The 21,555-nt window shown below is 37.1% G+C and overlaps 1 protein-coding gene across 19 annotated transcripts in view; it reads left to right on the top strand.

Moving 5' to 3' along the window:
• The window catches only part of LOC136838808 (protein muscleblind-like), a 496,719-nt gene that overhangs the window by 455,473 nt on the left and 19,691 nt on the right, over positions 1 to 21,555 (top strand). For 11 of the 19 annotated variants that reach the window (XM_067104414.1, XM_067104416.1, XM_067104412.1 and 8 more), the window contains one exon: positions 2,670 to 2,846. In XM_067104414.1, coding sequence (XP_066960515.1) covers positions 2,670 to 2,846 — 177 coding nt within the window. Of the gene's footprint in view, positions 1 to 2,669; positions 2,847 to 9,944; positions 10,170 to 21,555 lie in introns of all 19 variants that reach the window. The other 8 variants (XM_067104408.1, XM_067104405.1, XM_067104402.1 and 5 more) reach the window with 1 other exon arrangement.

The following is a 21,555-nucleotide window of genomic DNA, read 5'->3' as shown; positions in this document are numbered from 1 at the left end:
TTTCTAACCGCGTCCCTCTTGTATATTGATTTTTTTGTTATGTTGCAGTAATAATTATTGTATTTTTCTTTATAATTCTCTTTGGCCTCGTGAGTTGAAATAATATGTCATAAGAAAAAGGAGGAATAATTATGTCCCAGTTTTTTGCAGTTCCTTATTCTCCTTCCTCCCTTCCAAAGGAAGTAAATCGGACATTTTGTATTAAAGACGACTTTTCTTTCGCGATGGTAGCCAGATCTAGTTTTTAACGACTACGTTTTACCTCAATACTTAGATAGTTATTACTGTATCAGATCATGGCCAGGTTATCACCTAAAATATATCAACCATCAGTTTGAACAGTCACGAGCACCTTTTTCCCTTACATAGCGGCTCTACCCCTGGTACCATTTCCAATCTTTCTTGCAGTCATTGTTTCTTTGTCAGAGCTTAGCCATTTCCTTGTTTTATTCCGTGGAATTAGTCTCCTCATGGGAAATTAAAATTTAAAGCGATAAAGTTTGTTTTAGTAATAACTGGTTGAAAAGCAACTCTTTTTTTTCTTATTTACATTGAATTCCTCATAGTTCCTTGAATTTTTGTTTTTGTTCGTAAATACTTTGTTTTACCTTGCACCTTTTGACTCTCTCTCTCTCTCTCTCTCTCTCTCTCTCTCTCTCTCTCTCTCTCTCTCTCTCTCTCTACACACACACACACACACACACACACACATTATATATATATTTATATATAGTGTATATATTTATATATATATAATTTCGTTAATATTTTAATACCATGGTTTATTTTTGTAGATGTTGATAAAACACAGATAACAGAAGACTGACAGAGCACTTTTGTGAGTGACAGAAACAGTAGATAACCGGAGATATGAAAGAAGCAAGACTTAGACTGCCATTTTAGATCATGTCATTCAACTGACAGGATTTTCACAGGGTTATGTTGTGGGCTGTTTGTCTGTTTTTACTTCTTTATTTTTTCCTAAGTCACTTCGCCATTCGGGGTAATGCTACACCCTCTAGCAATACGCGTCTGGGATTTGATAGCTGTAGTTCATTGTGCTTTTGTACATAGCCGTGAAGAGAATAGGGTCTTGATAGCACAAAAGTTGTGTCAGCTCTTGTAGCGGATGTCTGTACGGTTCAAGAACTTGCTTTCGACGCCCTTTCTTTGCTTGGTGCTTTAAGTCTCACTCTGTATTCGGGTTTGGGTTTTTATGTTGGGTTTCTGATCAGGCATACTGATTTTGGGTTTATGTCTTTCACCTGTCTTCTGATTTTTCTTCCCACTGATATCTGCTGCTCTCATCTCTTTTGTTACTTTATTGTCTCCGTTTTCGTGTTTCTCTTTTGTTGTTTTATTGTCTCCGTTTTCGTGTTTCTTTCCATGGGATGTTTTTATTTTGCTCTGTTTTCATCTGTTTTTGCAAAGCCTCACACCATACACACCCTCTCTCTCTCTCTCTCTCTCTCTCTCTCTCTCTCTCTCTCTCTCTCTCTCTCTCTGTTACACCGAAAGCACCGAAGTTACTCTGTAAAACAGCTTTTTACTGTTCAGATTATTGCTACCAGTAATAAAGTGTAAGCAGTTATAAAGCCTGAAGACACCGGAGCTCTTGCCTTGTGTCCTTGCACTATCATAAACCGGAGTAGGTGCCATTCACTCAATATACTGCAATGCTTTTAAAGTAAGTCTTAAACTGTTGTGAGTCAACATTTGTTTACAAGCATTTTTTAACCGTGTTTGTCACGGTATGCTCTTTGTCGGCATGAGGTAAAGTAATCTGTGAGTAGGCATCACTTGCCTAAAATAGCAGTTCTTTCAAATATAAAGTTACCATTTTACTCTTTATGTGCAGTATACCTTGCGGTAATAGGCATCCGGGTGTTTTTCAGCCTTAAAGAAAAAGCTTATATTGCATGCCCTGGAATTTTAATCTTTTTTTTTTTTTTTTTTTTTTTTTTTTTTTTTTTTTTTTTCCTACTGTTGTTTATCTATTATTTCTCTACTTTCTACTGCCATGTGCCGTACACCTGATTAAACGACAGGGTATTCGTTGTACACAAATTAATGCTACATTTTGTTACCCACGATAAATTTTGGGTTCAAATGAAAATGGCAGCTTGTGATGTTGAATATTGACAGTTTTTAGCTTTTTTGTAATATTTCAGAAAAAAGTGATTTTGGTATTAAAGTTGTTTTTCTATTGCTACAACAACTATATGACCTTTGAAAAACTGTGCCTTGATTACTTTTTATTTTTCCTGTTACCTTATTATATGTAGATGACATCTGCTTTTATTTCAAGTTATATAGAGTTTTTGGTTATGTACTTTGCATGTTCAGTGTCAGAAATGTTTAGAAATGAAAAGAAAGCATGTCATGAATTTATTTTAAACTTTAAGAATTAGTCATCATTAAATATAGATTTATTTTATAGTGCCTTTGTAATAGTTATACAGATGATTTTACTCCCTACAGTATATGATATTTTTCATTGTCTGCATAGACTAGCTGTAATGAAAAAAAAAAACACGAGATGAAGAGGAAACTAATTGATATCCTTTTTTTCTCTTTTTCTCTTTTCTCCTCTCCCCTCCCCTCCATTCCATCCTCTACCTTTGCCCATCCTTTGTCCATCGTCCTCCACTTTCGACCCTCCATAACAGCACAACTCCCCGTACCTCACACCGGGCATCCCGATGAACAGCTTCAACCCATACATCGCACCTTCGCCCGTCATGACTATGGGGGTCACCGATGCTGCCGTTGCCTCTCCCATCACAGGCGTGGTGTCACCGCAGGTTCTCACTGCCCAAAAGGTGCCACGAACCGACCGACTAGAGGTAGGAAGTGCCCCAAACCATCCATCCTCTCCTTCCATAGGCAACATTAATAAAAAAAAATCATGATGAAGTTCAGAATTTATAAACTAGACGCCCTCCCCATTCCACTGAATCTAACCCTTCCCACTTTCAGCCAAAGATATGTCATTTTCATTTTCACTTGTTAAGCATGGCAACATTTTCCAACAGAATACCCACACGTGTACTTTCTTTCTCCATTTCTTAATTATTCGTATATATATATATATATATATATATATATATATATATATATATATATATATATATATATATATATATATATATATATATATATATCGACCTTTAGTGCCTTGAAATCATAACAACAGACATTGTCCTAACGACGGCAATATTAAGAATGTCATTATAAGTGTTAGCTCGCGTTATTATCATCATCATTATTACTATTATATTATGGTTGTGTATGTTATACACAATGTTATTTTGCCCTCTACATGTGTATCATATTACAAGATTTTCGCATTATTTCTAATATATATATATTTAGCAATTTGATGTACATACTACTTCCCCTTATATTTATGATTTTATATTTTTGTAGGAACATGAGGACCACATTATTGTTGCTTGATATTGTGTATAGTTATCAGCATTAATATATATCGTCATAAATGTGATTATTATTACTATATATGTTTTATTACGAAGGCTTATCATTAGCTCATGTGTATGTAGTTATTTTATCTTTAGTTGCTTGCTTAAAAAGAACAAAATCTTTTGTTTCCTGAAAGACAGAGAAAAGAGAAAAGAAGAGATGGGTAAGAAAACGCCATTAAGTGTGTTAGTCTAGAAGAGACAGACTTCACGAGAACTATGAAATTCGAAAAAGAATTCCTGGGAAAGCATACCAATACTGTTTGCCCCTCCACTCCTTTATTTTATCTCTCTCTCTCTCTTCATTTTTCTCTTTTTCCTCGGAGAGCATCAAGTTCCAAGAACCGTTACTGATAGATTGATTTTTGGCTTGTAATTGCTTCAAGCGTTGCATCCCACTTATTTATTTATTTCATGTTTTTTTATTTTTAATTCATAGCTTTGTCGTTGCTAAAGGTTTATTGCCAATGAAATTAAATCCTTAGTTTGTACTTGTTATTTAATTTCTAGAATCGTATTAATTTGAGATGTAAAATTATAGATATGTTCTAAAATATTGGATTTATTCATTTATTAAAATTCAGGGTACCATTTTTGAATGTAAAGACAGACTTGAGAATTAGTTTTGAAAGTAATTTTTACGAAAACTTATTTTTGAAGAAATTATCATAGAATATTGAGATGTTGAGAGACTCAGTAGTGTAAAATAAAATCTAATTGATTAAAGATTGTGCCCCGGAATGGGATGGTATCTTTACCAAAATAAACAGCCACAGTCCAGGTCATTCATAACTAATGTGGAATCATATAGTGACGATTTTTTCATTTGGGTTGAAGGACGTGTTCAGCTTCTTGTCGTGTGTTTCTTAACGATATCCGTTGTCACCTTGAATTACATTTGCTCCAACTGGAATACGATAGGTATGCTCACAATTCGAAACTAATGGGTTGTGTTATGAATACGATTGGACTGTGCTTGTTTGCTTTTCCCTCTACGTAGTCTATAAAATGTTAATTTCATTTATTTTATTATTAGTATTCGTGTTAAGTTTGACAACAATATTTTGTCTTTAGAATCCTTATATTACTCACTGTTTATAATTTTCATCTTGATTTATTTACGAAGTATTTTCTTCCAGCGATTGCTGCCATTATCATCATTATTATTATTTTGTTCTTTCTTTTCTTTTACCACTATTATTACTGCTGTTGTTTATGTATTATTTGTTGGTTTTAAATATATTAAGTAGAGGTCTTTCTCTTTCAGGCTGTAAATAGACAAATAAATGCGAGTTGTCATTTTGCCCCTTTTCCCCTTATACATTTCTTAACATGGTTTCTCTGTGTCATGTCTGTGATTATTATTATTATATACTCAATATTGTCCTCCACATATACAGTATATATTATAAATAATTATATCTTTCCACGAGGATCGGCTCTGAAAATCTTCGGAATGGATATAGCGACCAGGCATATGATTATCATTATGTTCATTTTCTCTCATCCAAGTCAAGAGTGAATGTTCCTTCGGTAAAAAGGATGGGTATATTTATGGTGAGGATGCTATCAGTAGCACAGATGTTCTTTGATAACAAAGCGTCGCTTTACCCTGGGTTTCCTATTTAAAAAGAGTTCTGTGTCATTTGCTGCTGCTTTTTTGTCCAAAGTCGCCTCGCGTTGTTCCATATCCAAAATTTTCAGAGGCGTTCTCCTCTTGTTGTCTTTTTTCATTAATTGTTATCTTAGTTTCCCCAGTCCTTTATTTTTGTGATAATATTTGTGTATTACACTTACCTAAGTACTTAATCTTGACTATTACTTTTACTACTACTGCTACTACTACTACTACTACTATTACTACTACTACTACTTTTGACTCACTTTTCACTTAATCACAGTACGTATTTACACTACTTATTAAAATTGTAACCATGTCTCCAGCATTGAGTCTGCAATATTAATAACACTGTTAATAATTTGGTATCGATTAATCAATTTGCATATTTTTATATTGTATATGTTGTCTGTTGATTCACACCTTGTAGTGTTTGGATATATATAATAAATATCTGCGACTGATTCCTCTCTCGTTCGTTATAACACTTAAATAAATGATTTTTGCTTTCTCTAATTTTGGCATCATCGAAGATTTTATTTAATTTTGTTTTATATCAATTGCTAATATATTACTCATTGGTTGAGTATGACAAGTTTACGTTTTTCATTATTGTTATTATACTGTTTTTTATTTTATATATATTATGTAATTTTTTTTATTTTTCTGAATGATGCACTGATTTTTCAAATGAATGTTTTGTTTATATTTAGATTTGTTGCATCGGCACTGTAACAAGTTTTGATTATAATTTATTATTTATTTTTTATTATTGTATTAGTCTCATGTTTCAGTAGCCGTTTATACGCTCAGGAATTTATCTCTCGAGCGCTGCCAACTGTAACCGTAGAAGGAGTAGGAGGAGGAGGAGGAGGAGGTGAAGGCACACGTCGTAGGGCCTATGAGATTCCGAAGGAGGGAAATTCGGAAGGGGCTGTCGCCACTCTCCCTACATGACGCCCCATACCATCCCCCTCACCCCCCACCAATCCCTCTGGCTACATGTTGGCACCGCCCCCTCCCCCACACCCTTTGTTAAAAACCAACCCAGACCCTCCCAACCCCCGCTCGCCCATCGGGGCCAAATCAAATTGTCTGCCCTGCTAGTCTCAGTCGTAAACACTCCATCTCCCCCAATAATACCTTGAAACGCCCCTTCCCTCCGTGTTAGCTTGCTACCCTGGGGAGAAGTTTTAGACTCCCCCAAAGTAAATTTGCTCGCCAACCTCTCCTCCTCGTCCTCCCCCTCCTCCTCCCCAGTTCTTTCTTCTTTCATACCTCTTGCTTTCGCTTGCTGTTAACACCAGCACACGTTACCTTTTCCTGGTCAGGTGTTTATTCTTAGTCTCCTCATCCCCCACCCCACTTAGAAAACGGCCTTAACAACTCCTCTAATTTTCTCCTACCCCAAAAGAAGGGAACCGCTTAAAAAGATAAATATACTTTTATTTTGTCAGGTTAAAGGCTCTCTCCTGGCATGTATTTTGAAATTGGGCGTAACATTCAGCCACGGCATTAGTATCCAATGTGCCCCCTTCATTATTTTCGTCTTGTACACACTATGATAGTGATTTACTCTGTCATGTTTGGCTGAAGTTCAGTTTAAGCTATAATTATTTTCATTTTCATATAACAGTTTCTGTCAGTAAACATTAGCATTCCTGGCACAAAATTTATGCAGTTATGTACTTGATAAACCTTAAACGTACCCTTGGAGAGTCCAAATATGTCTCGTATAATACATATATTTTATATATTATAACGAGAATACTGCCTTATTATTGAATAAGTTTTTCATTTTCTAATAATCACCAAAGAATATTAGACCAGGCATCAATGTAGACATCATTTGAATATGATTAGATTTCGCTTCTATTATTCTGGAGATTTGTGTTTTTCCATTTACTACAGTATAAGTAAATGCCTTTTAACTCGTATTTTTTTTTTTTTTTAAGTCCAAATTTTGCCATCACCTCTCGAGTTCTTTTACTATATCCTGATCAGTTGAACCTTAGCTCGGTCCCTCCCAAACCATTGCAATAAAAACCTTACCATTGTGCAAAAAGTTGCACTCCTGTTATCTCATAACGCGATCTTATCTGGTGGCTAGTGAAACTATTGCAGGGCAGACAACCCGATGCCCCCCCCCCTACCACACTACTGCTACTGCCTTGACTGCTTTTCTGCTGCTTTGCCTGCTGCATGCTTACCCTCAGTTGCCTGTATACCTTGTGCATGCTTGCTTGCCTTCTTTGGTTGGATTGTCTTCTCATTTTATTTCCTGGCGCGGGAGGTCACCACTACAACAACGGGGCCACTGTTTCAGAATCTCCCCTGTCCGGGGTGGTAGTGACCTCCTGGCCATAATGCCCTCACCCGGCGCTCGTCCCCGGTCACCCACACTGCTGCTGCCTACATGTGCGATTCGCCCTCTACCACACTCGTCTTTTTCTCCCCTTTTCTGTCTAGTATCCGCCCGTCTCTCTGTGAGTGTGTGCGTGTGTTTGTACGTCTACAGAAGATTTTTGCATCCTCCCTTACCCTTGGCGGAATACATCTCATGCCTTTTTTTCTTCATCTCCATATAGATCGCCGCCTTTTACTTACGCTGCTTCTCCCTGTTGTGTATCTAGTGCACTTGTGGTCAGCCAGTCTGGGTGTCCGGGTAACAGCGTCTCTTTCGCCAACAGAGGAACTAACTTTTGTTTAAAAATGATGTGTTGAAATAAAAGAAATAGAAAATTATCTACATTTTTACTCAGCATATGTGCTGGAAATGACGGCACATCACTGTAAGGTCACATCTGATCATCAAGCCAACAAACCCGGCCTCGCTCATACCTTAGTCCTCATCCGTGTTCTTCTCTTACCCAACCCTACAGCAACGATGATTCTTCTCTAACCTTATACCTTGACACCTTCGCCAACCCACCCCTTAACCCTCGCCCCTGTCCTTTTTAAGTGATTTTCTCCTTGAAACATTTCCTGACCTTGTTATTCATTTTCATTTGGTTTTCTCTTCCTAAATATCTCTTGAACTATATTTTCCAATCCTATCATATATGTTCTGTTTACTGGACCTGCCTTCCACTGAAAGGGAACTGGACTTTTTTTTTTTATTTTCCTTTTGTCGTTACTATATCCTGATCTCACTAAACTTACATACCTCCTCTAATTTGATGGATTCACATTGACTTTAAATTAAAAAGGATGGAAAAATTGACATGCCCAAATTGGCTGAGACCTTAGTGCTCTAACAAAATTCCGATATTGTATATATATATATATATATATATATATATATATATATATATATATATATATATATATATATATATATATATAAAATAATACACATTTATGTATGTGTATATATATATATATATATATATATATATATATATATATATATATATATATATATATATATTTTTATATATATATTATATAATATATATATGTATAATACACATTTATGTATGTGTATATATATATATATATATATATATATATATATATATATTGTTATTTAATGACACGCATACTTTCATACAGTCTATATAAACTGTATGCCCTTATACAATGCCTGTTAACCCGAATTTTTCCATTTTTCCAATTGTAATCGGTAATCCTGTCTGTTGGAATAACGGTCACCCACTTTTACACCCCTTGATATGCTGTTTCTCTTGTTTTTTTCTCTCTCTCTCTTAACTTCTCATCCGTAACCTTTATTCCAATGTTTAGTTTTAATCCATTATATTGTCCGGGAGTAAAAAAATATTCACAACTTCTTGTGTCCTTTGCTTCCTGACTGACGATTTTTTGCTTTCACTTTTTATGATTATTTTTATATTCCCACTGGTCTTTTCATAAGCAGCCATGTCTCTAAGGCTCCACCATACGTCTGCCACGTGCTTTAATTTAAAATTTTCGCCGGAGTTGATAACATAGTGGCCTCGGTTTTCTAAATCGGGTGCCATTTTATTCCCAAGCCCATACATAACGTTAAAGCGTAAATTTATTTAGATGTCTCTTTCCCTTTCATGCTTATGTTCTCAAAATTGGTTTTTGTTTAACATAAAATTTGTTTCTGAATTTTGTCATTTGCTATTGTATTTTAATTTGTAATTGTGAGTAAAGGTTTGTACTAAAAAAATTGTATCAGAATATCCGTATTTTTTTGTGTTTGAGCCAAAAAGTAACTTCAGGGTTATGTTAACCCCAAATATGAAAGTCCCGTCCTATAGTGAGATATGTATATATACATATTGTTTATTTAAATGCAGTTGTAAGAGCCAAATTTCGCTAACTTTGTGGTGAAAGTACAGGCTATTTGAGATAGTCATGAATCCCTTCTCCCAACTTGTTCGAAGTCGCGTATTTCACCTCGATGTAAAGGTCAAAGCTAGTCGATAAGAAGCTCATTCGAATCGTAGTTGTTAATTCGGTGATTTTTCCTACCCCTTGATGGTTTGTGTGTCTACTGAAGACATGGCTGCTGTGCTCTATATCAACCTCTTCCCTTCTCGCTCCTAATTCCGCAGCTGCTGTGCTACTCCTATGTTTCGTCCCATTTCTTCGCCAAGTCCTCCCTTTTTCTTCAAGTTCCCTGATACTTGGCTCCTTTGGTGTATCCTACTTATGCAGCTGTTTCCTCCTGTCTCTCTTTCCTCTTCCGCATCCTTTCCTTTTACCTGGTCTGCTTAGGCTATTCCCTGGTACTCCACTGCCCTTGGTGTTTCTTTCTGTCCACCTTATCCTTCTCTCTCCTCACACTTTCTCTACCCCCTTTCCCCCCTGCTGCTGCTGGGTCGCCCCGCTGTAGTTCGCTCTTCTGCCTCTAGGTATGCCGCGAGTTTCAGCGCGGAGCGTGCAAGAGGCCGGAGCAGGAGTGCCGCTTCGCCCACCCACCCGATCACGTGAGCACGACAGACGAAGGCACTGTCACAGTTTGCATGGACGCTATCAAGAGCCGCTGTTCTCGTGATCCCTGTCGCTACTTCCACCCTCCCCCGCACCTCCAGGCTCAGCTCAGGGCGAGCCAGGGCCGCGCCGCACAACAACCTGTGGTAGGCACAACCTGCACACGCCAATCCCCCCACTCCCCCACCTCCATACTACTACCATACACACCACAACTATCTTTCAATTTCTTTTAGCTGTCGTACTGAAAGTCTCTCTCTCTCTCTCTCTCTCTCTCTCTCTCTCTCTCTCTCTCTCTCTCTCTCTCTCTCAGGCTGTCTTACCAGATTGCATCACCAGCATTATTCGCCGCCACCACCACCACCACCATTATTATTCTGGCGTTCTCTCTTCCCGTCTTAATTTTCACTCTCTGTAATCGATCATCAATCTTATTTATTGGCTTTACTCAAATCTTTATTCTATGCTCCTAAACGTTCTTCTCTTTAGTACATGATACCTGTCAGTCAGAATTTTACCTCTTAATATCTTGACAGTTCATAAGGTCACCTGTTGACATGGCTCTACCCAGGAAAATTCTTAGCAGTATTGCAGAAGAAATAACCTGGCAGGGAAATCAAAAGTAATGAATACGGTCACTACCACCACAAAAGTAATTCATTTCATGTTTGTTTTGCTTTCTGTGACTTGTCTATACGAGTGTTCTATAAACTGGAGTGAGATCCATGTCACAAACACAAGGGTGGTGCTGTTACCCTGGGTTACCACGAGGGCATCTCTCTCCCTTCCTCTCCTGCATGGGCGAGAGTATCCCGAAGGTTGGCGAAGTGGGTAAGGGCACCACCTGTCCTCTGAAACCCGCACGTGAGCAGCCCGCTGAGTTCCCACACGTAGTGCCCGCCGCCACCCGCTGCTCCGCGCCGACCCTGCTAGCCCCTGCTGGCCCCTGCTGGCTCCCTTTCCTCCTCTTTCACAGGCTGCCGGGACGCTCCTGCTGGACTGAACTGGGCTTTCACTCCCGGTCCTTTTTTTTACATCTGGGATTGCACGTGATAATAGACTTTGCCCTTTTAAAGGCAGTCTCTTCTTTCAAAGAGGCCCTTTGATATATCAGTTTTTTCCTCATATGAATTGTGCTTTGTAATTTAATTTTTGATTGCTGTAAAGACAGTAGATGCCTTTGAATATATGTTCACGTTTAGTCCCAAAACCTTACACTATATGGCCTCTCCCACAGACTGTCTTCTTTTTATGATTATAATGATTACTATTATCATCATATAAATGTAATTGTATTTTCTTATGGGAGAAAGCGCCCTAGGGAGAGCACCCTATAGGAGGGACGTCACCACAAGGGTGTTCTCTCCATGGTTCACCCCCTTTTCTTCTGTCAGTTTCCTCCTTCCACCATACCACCACAACCATCCGCCACCACCTCCTTCAGCTATATTGCCAAGCATGGTGTGGAGACACGCTGGCCTCACCAACCCTTTCACGCTGTTTCAGGCTTTTCTCTCTCTCTTTTTATCCTTTATGCGCGCGAATTGATGGAAAGGAAAAGAAGGAACAAGAGGAAATTTTCTTCCTGTATGTTGATCCGTTTGCGGTTAACGAAACCCCTTGTTGCATATGATACAGTCCTAATGTGCTGACTACAATTTCTCTTAAGCCACACTTTGCAGGTTTGCCACACCGCGAACATATGTTTGTCATGTAGAAGATGCTGTGTATGTTTTTCTAAGGGAAAAAAAAAGTGGAAAATTAGGCAAGGTGTTTCTCCCTCAGTAAATAGACAAACAAGTAGCAGCCATAGTATGGTAAATGACACAGCCTTTGGGACTGTCCCGCGCGTCTCCTGCCTCACCTGGCACTTGAGTCGTTTATATATACGTATATGTAATTAACCTTTTTTTAATACGCCGTCACAAACATGTGTTATGCGACTAGTAGCTCTACCTCCCAGATCACTTATCACCCGCTGGAACTATCTCGTAACGAGCTGGCGAAGGAACTCCATTGCATTTCCTAATATATTTACATAATCGTTGCCTCTTCTGATTTGACCTTGTTAACTTTTAAAAATAAATTGTGAGAGGCTGTTCTTTCGTTACTCACTGTGAGACTGGTGCAGCGGAGTGATCGAGTGCCAGCGTGTTTGTGTCATTTTGAAGGGAGGAGATGGAATAGCCCCTATCCGCAGAGAGGGTTCCATACCGTCATGTCACGTAGACATGTTATCATCCGTCATCAGTCACGGCTCATTCTCATCGACTCTGTATATTTGTTTATTTATTTTATATTTTGTCTTAACTATTCAGTAATAAGTATTTTCCCGTTAGCGATATATATGTATATTTAAACTGTAATAGGTGTCAGGATTTTTATCATACATAAAAATGTATTTTTGTATCCATCGTGCTAAGAATTTTTATGTATACAGTGTCCTCTTATTTATGTCTCTGTCTTTTGATCTTCCCACATTCCAGTTCTTTATTCCTCTCACATGTTCACCGTTTTTAATGTTCTTGTTTTCGTCAACAGAATTATTGTAAATCATAAGTTGTTACCTCCATTCAAACATATATATATATATATATATATATATATATATATATATATATATATATATATATATATATACATCTGTATATACCTACATGTCTTTATTTGCTCATTAATTCGGTTACAAAACAGAAATGAACAGCGAAAGTTACTGAAAATTCTGTTTCCTGTGAAAATCTTCTTAATTTTCTTCGCTATATTCTTATCCTGAAAATTCTACATATCAACACCAGTGTCTTCTTTGTCTCAGTATCTTTCTTTCCCCCTCTCGCTCTCTCTCCCTGTACGATGACTTATCTTACGGCCTCAGATTTGTTACTGTAATCTCTGTTCACAATGAAAGTACTGTATTATGTAAGTGTATTCGTCTTCCAGCCGTTTCTTTGTTCTCTTGTGTGTTGTTTTCTCTCCTTTGCCCCCATCCCTTTCCTCCCCTCACTTGCGTAGTTTACAGGGCAAGTAGAAAAATTATAAAAAGGAACTTCCCGAGACAGTGTTGCAGCTGCGGCAGCCATGGACCAGCTTGATCAAGCCTTCTACAGGAGGACTTTTAGATGGAACAGTGAATGCCTCCTCCTACGCCTCCTCCTCTTCCTCTTTCACCACCACCACAACCACCAACATCACCACCACGACAACTACCTTCACCACCACAGCCACCTGCCGTCTTCCAGCTAAGTCATAAACAATAAGTTAATTACGGGGGCAATGGAAACATGGTTGATATACATGCATTACTTATTCATTAGCCATATGAGTAGGAAGGTGGATTTTACATATAATTTGATGTTATTTTTCTGTGCCTCTGCCCTTATTAGTCTATTTTATTAATACCCCAGGCAGTACTGTTGAGGTTATCCATTCATTGTCAGATTTACAACGGCTAGGTTATGGTATTGCGCTGAAGTTCCCACGTACGAAACAGTCTGTTACTTGATTCTTATTGGGTAATGACGAATTCGGTAGAGTATTTAGGTCAGTTCCATTTTTATAATATAGAAAAGACAGAAATCATATTCCAAGTTACGAAAGAAGCTGAAATCCAGTTCTCCAACAAAGTTTTGTTTACAGACTTGACTGAAGGATGAATTTAGTCTCAACTAAGGACGTACTCTAAATGTAGTCATAAAACACGAGGAACGAAGCGAGATCTGAATACAGGATTCCTTGGTATGGTGATTAGTTATTAATGTCAGATTTGGGGTAGGATTAAAAGCTAAATTCAGAGAATGACTATTAGTGAAATGAGTAGACAAAATTAAAAGATATATTTCGAGAAGAAACAATCAGTATAGACTTCAAAGGGCTAAATACTGAGAGGTCATAGTGAAGGTGCTGTTTAACATTAAGATCAAAGAAAGCTACATATTGAAAACAATAATCATGTATTAAGAAAAGAATTATACTATGATACCCGTATAGATATAACGAACAAGGTGGAAGATGGGTATCAGAGATGATATTGAACAGCTAAAAACCGAGTAGTTTGCTTTGAAGGTGAATGACGATGAGCTAGGATTGACTCATTAGGCTAAACGTGAAACTTTCAGAAGCCAGATCATAATGCGGAATCGTGTTTCATTGGAATATTAAACCTTACTTAACAACGTATTTTATTGGGTAATTTATTAATGAGTTTCATTGGATGTTTTTGAAATATTGGCCATATACCTCAGACATATGTGCTAGAGGGATTTTCAGCCCTTGTGAACGGGAATGTCCTTCACTAGATATTGGTGAAAAGAACTTCGTTCCTTTCAAGCAATGGGGTGGTGTGTCAGACTGTTTCAAAGGTTGTGACATAAGTGTCAGGCAAATAAAATGAAGAAGGCGTTGTACAGCGAATAAAACCTTATCGTATACAAATACCGAGAAATGAGAGAGAGGCGTTGGACTTTTTGAAGTAGTCATGAATCTTTCCTTTACACGCCGAGATAAGGTACACACAGTACGAAAGTGCCAGCATGAGCTTACCGAGTTCTGGGAGCAACAACATCAGCCGCGTATCTCGGCCCTTGAGATGTCAAGAGAGATTTGTTAGGTTGTCTGCTAGAGCGAACTCTTCTTTCTCGCTACAGGCGAGAGATATGCGGGGATATCTCTTCATCATATCTTCCTGTACTCGGAGGATTTATTTATATTTTCATTTTAACTTTTAGACCTACATGACTTTTTTTACAAGATGTTTTATATGGAGATGATTGAATAGGTTATACTAATATTACTGAATTATTTGTTATTGTACTGTATGCCTAGAAGAATTGCTAATGAGTTTCATTTAGCAGTTATAACGTAGAAAATGGAAATAAAAGTTGAAACTATTTAAATTAATTGCAGTTTTACGTATAGGAAGTAAACACGATCGAAAATGCTTATCATAATGTTAGTACCACGTGGGCCCAAAGCAGTGTTCCTTTGATGTATTTTTGAGTTTAGTATCGCTAGTTATATTTGTTCTTTTAATTTAACTACAGAAGTAAGTTAGGAGAGAGATATTAAACACTTAGCCGGGTTGTTTTTAAGAGAACTGAAGAACGCAGTAAATTTTTGCTTTGCTTTACCCCCGGCTTCGTAATTGGGAGTAAGACGACATAGTAAAGTCAGATGTCTTTCAGTCTGTCGATCTGGACAGTATGATGGAGAAAAATGTTCAGTGCAGCTTCATATGATGCAGGATATTGGCAGGTGTCGTGGCTGATGTGAGGGAGAAATACTGTACAGTAGGACCAAGGGCATTAAGTAGGAAAGGGAGAGACTGAGGGAGCCACGCCCTCTTCGCCCCTCACCCACACCCTGTGGGCTCGGGACTGGGAACACACTAGTGTCCTGGAAGGACTAGAGGAGGTAGGAGGTGGGTGTGATGTCATAGTGACGTCATTTTCCATATTGATCACCACTATACCCACCACTCTGGCTGCTTCCACAAACGAACACTTTCGTTACGTCATAATTCTCTCTTTCTCTCTCATTGCCATCATTTCCCAGGCTTCCTTTTTTGTCAAGAGAAGAAAGTCTTCCTCATTGGAATATGTTAACCAACCTTACTTTTGAGATATGAGGTGAAAGAGGTTGGGAATTTCGTAGCTAAACGACCAATTGGTAGTGTTTGTGTATTTATATAATACGAATATAGTAGGTTAGTGAATATTTGCTGCAAATTGGATAAAATTGAAAGGATGACGACTAGGTCATCAACATGGGCTCTATTCCTCCTCATGACGGTAATGATCCAGTACCCAATCTGTATGGCCAAACACCGTTAGAATTGAATCGTGGGATTTCCAACACCGTCCCACTTTTTTGTCGGATTAGTTGATCGAGATATTGAGAAATCGTTTGGAATAATGTGAGTAAAAGAAGAATTTGTATTTATTCGTTTCAGAAATTCATGGTTCAACCACCGTTTCAGATACGCATCAACCCAAAGTAAAGTACTTTAAAAGTTCCAGTGCCACAATTTTCAAAGGCAAATTTTACCCTCCTTTTTTTTTTGCCTATTTATTCAGAATAGTAAAGTTGCTCAAGATTTCATATGTCAATTAAAGATGAAGCATTTCTTTTTGTATATAATACCAACTGATAAGCTTCCATAACTTGAACAATTACTGGAAAAGGGGTATATTATGAAGACGAACGCGGCCGAAGATTTAAGAAAAATAAAATTGCGTACTCACATGCAGGTTAAGGGTTGGGTGGGAAGGGTTGGAAATGCAGTGGTTGAGTGGATAATCCAGGGTGCCTGTAGGGGAAGGGGGAAGAAGGGTTGTATATGAAGTGTGCCAGGTGCCATCATATATCTTGGTGACGTCACCAAGGCCTCCATGTACCTTCCTTGTTAGATCGCATTTATGAAACGAAAATCTCTCTCTCTCTCTCTTGTAGGTATAAAATGAATCAATACTCTTGGGTAGTTTTTTTTTATTATTTTTTAGGATTCAGGTATAGAGCGTTGAAGTAGTTGTCGACTGCTTGAGTTCATTGTCACAGCCCTAGTTTTGCATTTGGTAAAATTTCGTCAAACTTGCAAATACTTTACCTGCTGTGATAAATGTCACAACGTATTTATAATTCATGACACCGTTTACAATGTAGGACATCCATATTATTAAAGAAATATCTACTTGAATTTTGAACTTGATCACTGTAGGCTTTTCGCTTGTCATATATTTAAAAAATTTTCTATAATTATTGGAATAAATAACGAGAAAAGGTGGAAAATACTTGATGTCTCATCTTGAATACGGCATAGACAACTACTTTTTCATTTATGAGTGTGAATCCATTTGCTTGCCCGCGTGCATACACAACAGAGAGAGAGAGAGAGAGAGAGAGAGAGAGAGAGAGAGAGAGAGAGAGAGAGAGAGAGAGAGAAAGGAACCCAACAGCCACAGCCAAGGGATGGATCCTTGGCTTGTAGATCGTTTTGTTTAGCGCTAATAAGTGGATTTCAGTTAAAGGGGAAGGGTTAACTGGGCCCCACGGCGCACATAGGAGGAGCACTTGCATTGTAATTATCTCACTTAGTCTCTCCTAATGGCAGTAATTAGGCAAATGATGTATGTGTTGTTGCTGTCAGACCCATGAGGATAGAACATTGGGTATGACAGGATGTGGAGGTCGTTCATGAGTATTTGTATGGCTTGTGGTGCGTCAGTTTCTGTGACCATAGCGTTTCATTTTGTGAACATGTCATTTTGAGTATATATTTGCTCGTAAAGGAACAATAATTAGAAGTTTGAAAAGTCTGAATATTCCGATTGAGCGAGGAGTTTCTTAACAAACATATATATATATATATATATATATATATATATATATATATATATATATATATATATATATATATATATATATATATATATATGTATATATATATATATGATTAAATTAAATTGAAAGTTAAAAATACAAAAGGATCGTTCTCTGTACCATGTATCTTGCAAATGAAAGACAATATACGAGTAACATACGGAGCAAGAAGTACTGAGATGGAAAAAGAATCACGCTATAGTAGAAAGTTAATCTCTGAAATGATGGATCAGAGTTTTCTGAAATGGATAGGTCATTTGAAGCGAGTAGAAGAGGTTAAGTTAGTGAATAGAATGTTCAATTCAGAAGTCTTGGAATATACGAATAGACAGAGAACTAGGTACATGATTGGAATGTGATGCTGAGATATTAGAAGGGAGAGCCATTACTCGTAGATTCAATTATCGTCCAAAGCAAAACGAAGGCAGGCTGCTAGGTCTGTTTGTGCGCGTGAGCCCTTTGTTAAGGTGCATGAAGAGGATGCATCGGTGGAAGTTTTCTGCACACCGGGTTTATCCTCGGTATCAGCTGTTAAAGGATGAACGTAGCAGCAGTCACTGATGACAGGGCAAACGTTAAATTGGTGGATTATGCAGTATAAAATGGACACGCTTTTTCGTCCTCACAAAATTATTTTACAGTATTCCACTTGAACGATTTTCCGTGTCGCTTGACTTTTATTAGAATTGCATAAGACCATTTCCTTCATAATTAATTTTCATGCACAAAGGAAGGTTATGAACCTCAGTAGGCAGACAAATTTCAAGGCTTGGAACAACCAAAACACGACTACTTTTATGTGGGCGCACAGAATATTTGGTTTAATCTTTTAAGTCTAGTTAATGGGTCTTTGATACAGGGTAAACAATGATCATCCTAATCTAAGGTAACGTCTTGACATATATATATATATATATATATATATATATATATATATATATATATATATATATATATATATATATATATATATATATATATATATATATATATATATATATATATATATATATATATATATATATATATATATATGTATATATAGTATATTGTATGTGTGTGTATTTATCATTTGACATTATTTTACCTAAACGAAAGTAAGTATACTGCCTGTAAAACCCCCATATAATGTAAGTTTTTCAGAAGGGAAATTAGTTTGAAACACTAAGGTGGATTTTCTTTGGGATAGTCACAAGGATTTTGCTATACAATATACTCGACACGATGAAATATTGCAACCCGCGAGTAATTGAAATGTTTAGCGTTTTCACCATAGGTTTTTGCGTTGCTTCTCTGCCTCTTCCTTTTTGTGTTCACACATCTAGAATGGAAATTATTTATTTGCACGCGTTATGCGGAGGGTTGTAATGGAATCTCACCACACTTCGTAACTTTCGAGCATGCATCTAGTGTGCATGTGTGTGTGTATATATATATATATATATATATATATATATATATATATATATATATATATATATATATATATATATATATATATATATATATATATATATATATATATATATATATATATATATATATATATATATATATATATATATATATATATATATATAATATTATACATAGATTTATGTGTGTGTTTTGCAGTATAAGAGATTGTACAGTAAATATACTTGTGTAGTAAATCTCTTACTTAAATTTTCCCAAGAAATTACACAAATGTAATGGAGATAATCAAGTAATTGTTATTTTTCTTATCAGATTTCGTCCTCTCTCACTAGTTCCAAAATAGCTGCCGTTTTACCACCCCTTTCCGTGAAGAAAAGTGATGGTAAAACTGCCGTGCATGGCCTATCGATTAAGTATACCAGTGATTGTTGCTGACAGAAAAAGAGATGTGCTCATTAAAGTTTCACGGAGGCCGACTCCAAATGAGAATTTAATACGTCCGCAACAGAGAACGTTTGGAAACCTTTTGCATAGCTTTGTTCATGAAAATAAAAATAATGTTCTCATTATAAGCGTCAAAGGCTTGATAGGGATGGGCGACTTCTGTTGGTGGTGTTAGCATCTTATGTGTATCTTAAATCTTATTTACGCCGATGCAGTCGTACTTCATGTACCCAATTGTAATTTAGTGGCCGCAGTTTCTGTTTTGTAACTTAAAATTGTAAAATTCTTGAAGTAGAACGAGGTAAGGTTTCTGCAAAATAGAAAAAAAAAATTCCTTTTATATCAGCTCATGACAGGTCGATCGGTAACTAGGTGAGAAGAAAAGAAAAACCCAAGTCAGTAGCAGAAAGTTAAGTATACCTTAGTTTTACCAGACCACTGAGCTGATTAACAGCTCTCCCAGGGCTGGCCCGATGGATTAGACTTTATTTTACGTGGCTAAGAACCAATTGGTTACTTAGCAACGGGACCTACAGCTTATTGTGGAATCCGAACCACATTATAGCGAGAAATGAATTTCTATCACCAGAAATAAATTCCTCTAACTCTTCATCAGCCGGTCGCGGGAATTGAACTCCAGCCCATCGAGTGACAGTCTGAAGCTCAACCGAGTCGGCCAACAAAGGGCTAGTCAGTAGCAGAAGTACAGTATATATACATAGGTAGGTAGGGTGAGGAGGACCAGTATATTAGTACCAGTGTTATAAGATTCCTGAGGGGGGAGGACGGAACGTTAGCCTAATAAGGCAATAGGGTTCTGAATATTGGGAAATTATAGGAATTTAAATTAGCTGAGCATGTACCTCCAGCTGTGAACTTACTCGGGAAAGCATTTCCGGGAAAAACATTGCCTTGTCAAATGTAATTCGTTAATTACGCAATGTGCTGTGTATTCGAGATAGATTAAAATAGAAGAAATAACTTGATTAAATACTCTGTCTGTTTCGTGTATGGGCATGTTTGCAAACATTATTGCATTCACGTATTCTCTGATTAATCATATATTCACACTAACAAAAATGAACGAGAGGATAAAGTTCAAATAGAATGTACGAATTTTTTTGCTGGCTGAACAAAAGCTCAGTTCGTGTATATTATAATGCTAAGTGAAGTTTAAAAAATAAGAATAACATAGTCTTGTACACTCTCATCAGTAATTGTATGGTTAGCGGCGTTGGCACCTTTGGGTCTGATCAGTACTTGGATGGTTGGCACTGGTGGTAGGCTTGACACCGTTGGCACAGAAATCCCTTACTCATCCGAGGGGGCATGGTACGGGGCTAGCAACCTCATTCCAAAATGGCTCTGAAAACCAGCATCAAAACATTGTGCCACCCTCTCTAAGGGGAAAGGGCGCATAGTAGAAATACATACACACACGCACACATACATATATGTGTATGTATATATGTATATGTATATATATATATATATATATATATATATATATATATATATATATATATATATATATATATGTATATTATATGATTTAATGATTATGAAAGGGAGATGGTAATGGCTTGGCTATGCCCTTCGCACTACCTGTATAGTAAAGTCAACTGGTCTCTTGTGGGCATCAGATGAATGGAAGACCCCTACCTTCTTGGGTAAGAACTAGGAGATTGGAGATGAGTTGAGATCTGCGAAGGAGAAAGCACAGGAAATTTATTGGAGCCCTATGTACCGTACGCCGTTGGTGGCGATAATATTTATGCCTTCGGTTGCTGCTATATATAATTTAAAAGATGGTGTAGCTTTTTTATATACTTATGTATCCAAAGCACCTGTTCCCAAAACAAAAATGAGGTATTTAGAGGAGAGAGTTATCGATTCCAATTCCTGTAGACTTATTTAACGGAAACTGGAAAATGATATACCGCTAGTTTAGCCCTCTAATCTCAGGATTATTTTCAGTAACGTAAGAAGAATCATTATGTTTTGAATATTTATTATTTATTTCTTCTGAAAATGTTCCAAATCCGTTTATGTAAACGGACGAGTGTGATAATATTTTTATAAAACAACTTCCAAATGTTGGTATGAAGATGTATTAAAACCTTTACGTCAAAGTAACGCGTGTGAAACTGTAATTAGGTAATAGCGATAAAACTGTCCCCGAATTCTCTCAAACAGATTGTAAGGTTTCAGTTCCTTTAAGCAGAGGCTTTAACTTTTATTATGTGTAAGATGATATTTCTTCACAAATTTTTGTAGGACACTTGGTTGAATTGTATTTGC

The sequence above is a fragment of the Macrobrachium rosenbergii genome, chromosome 5, assembly GCF_040412425.1.
Source record: "Macrobrachium rosenbergii isolate ZJJX-2024 chromosome 5, ASM4041242v1, whole genome shotgun sequence".
Lineage (NCBI taxonomy): Eukaryota > Metazoa > Arthropoda > Malacostraca > Decapoda > Palaemonidae > Macrobrachium > Macrobrachium rosenbergii.
This window is presented reverse-complemented; position numbering and strand designations above follow the sequence as displayed.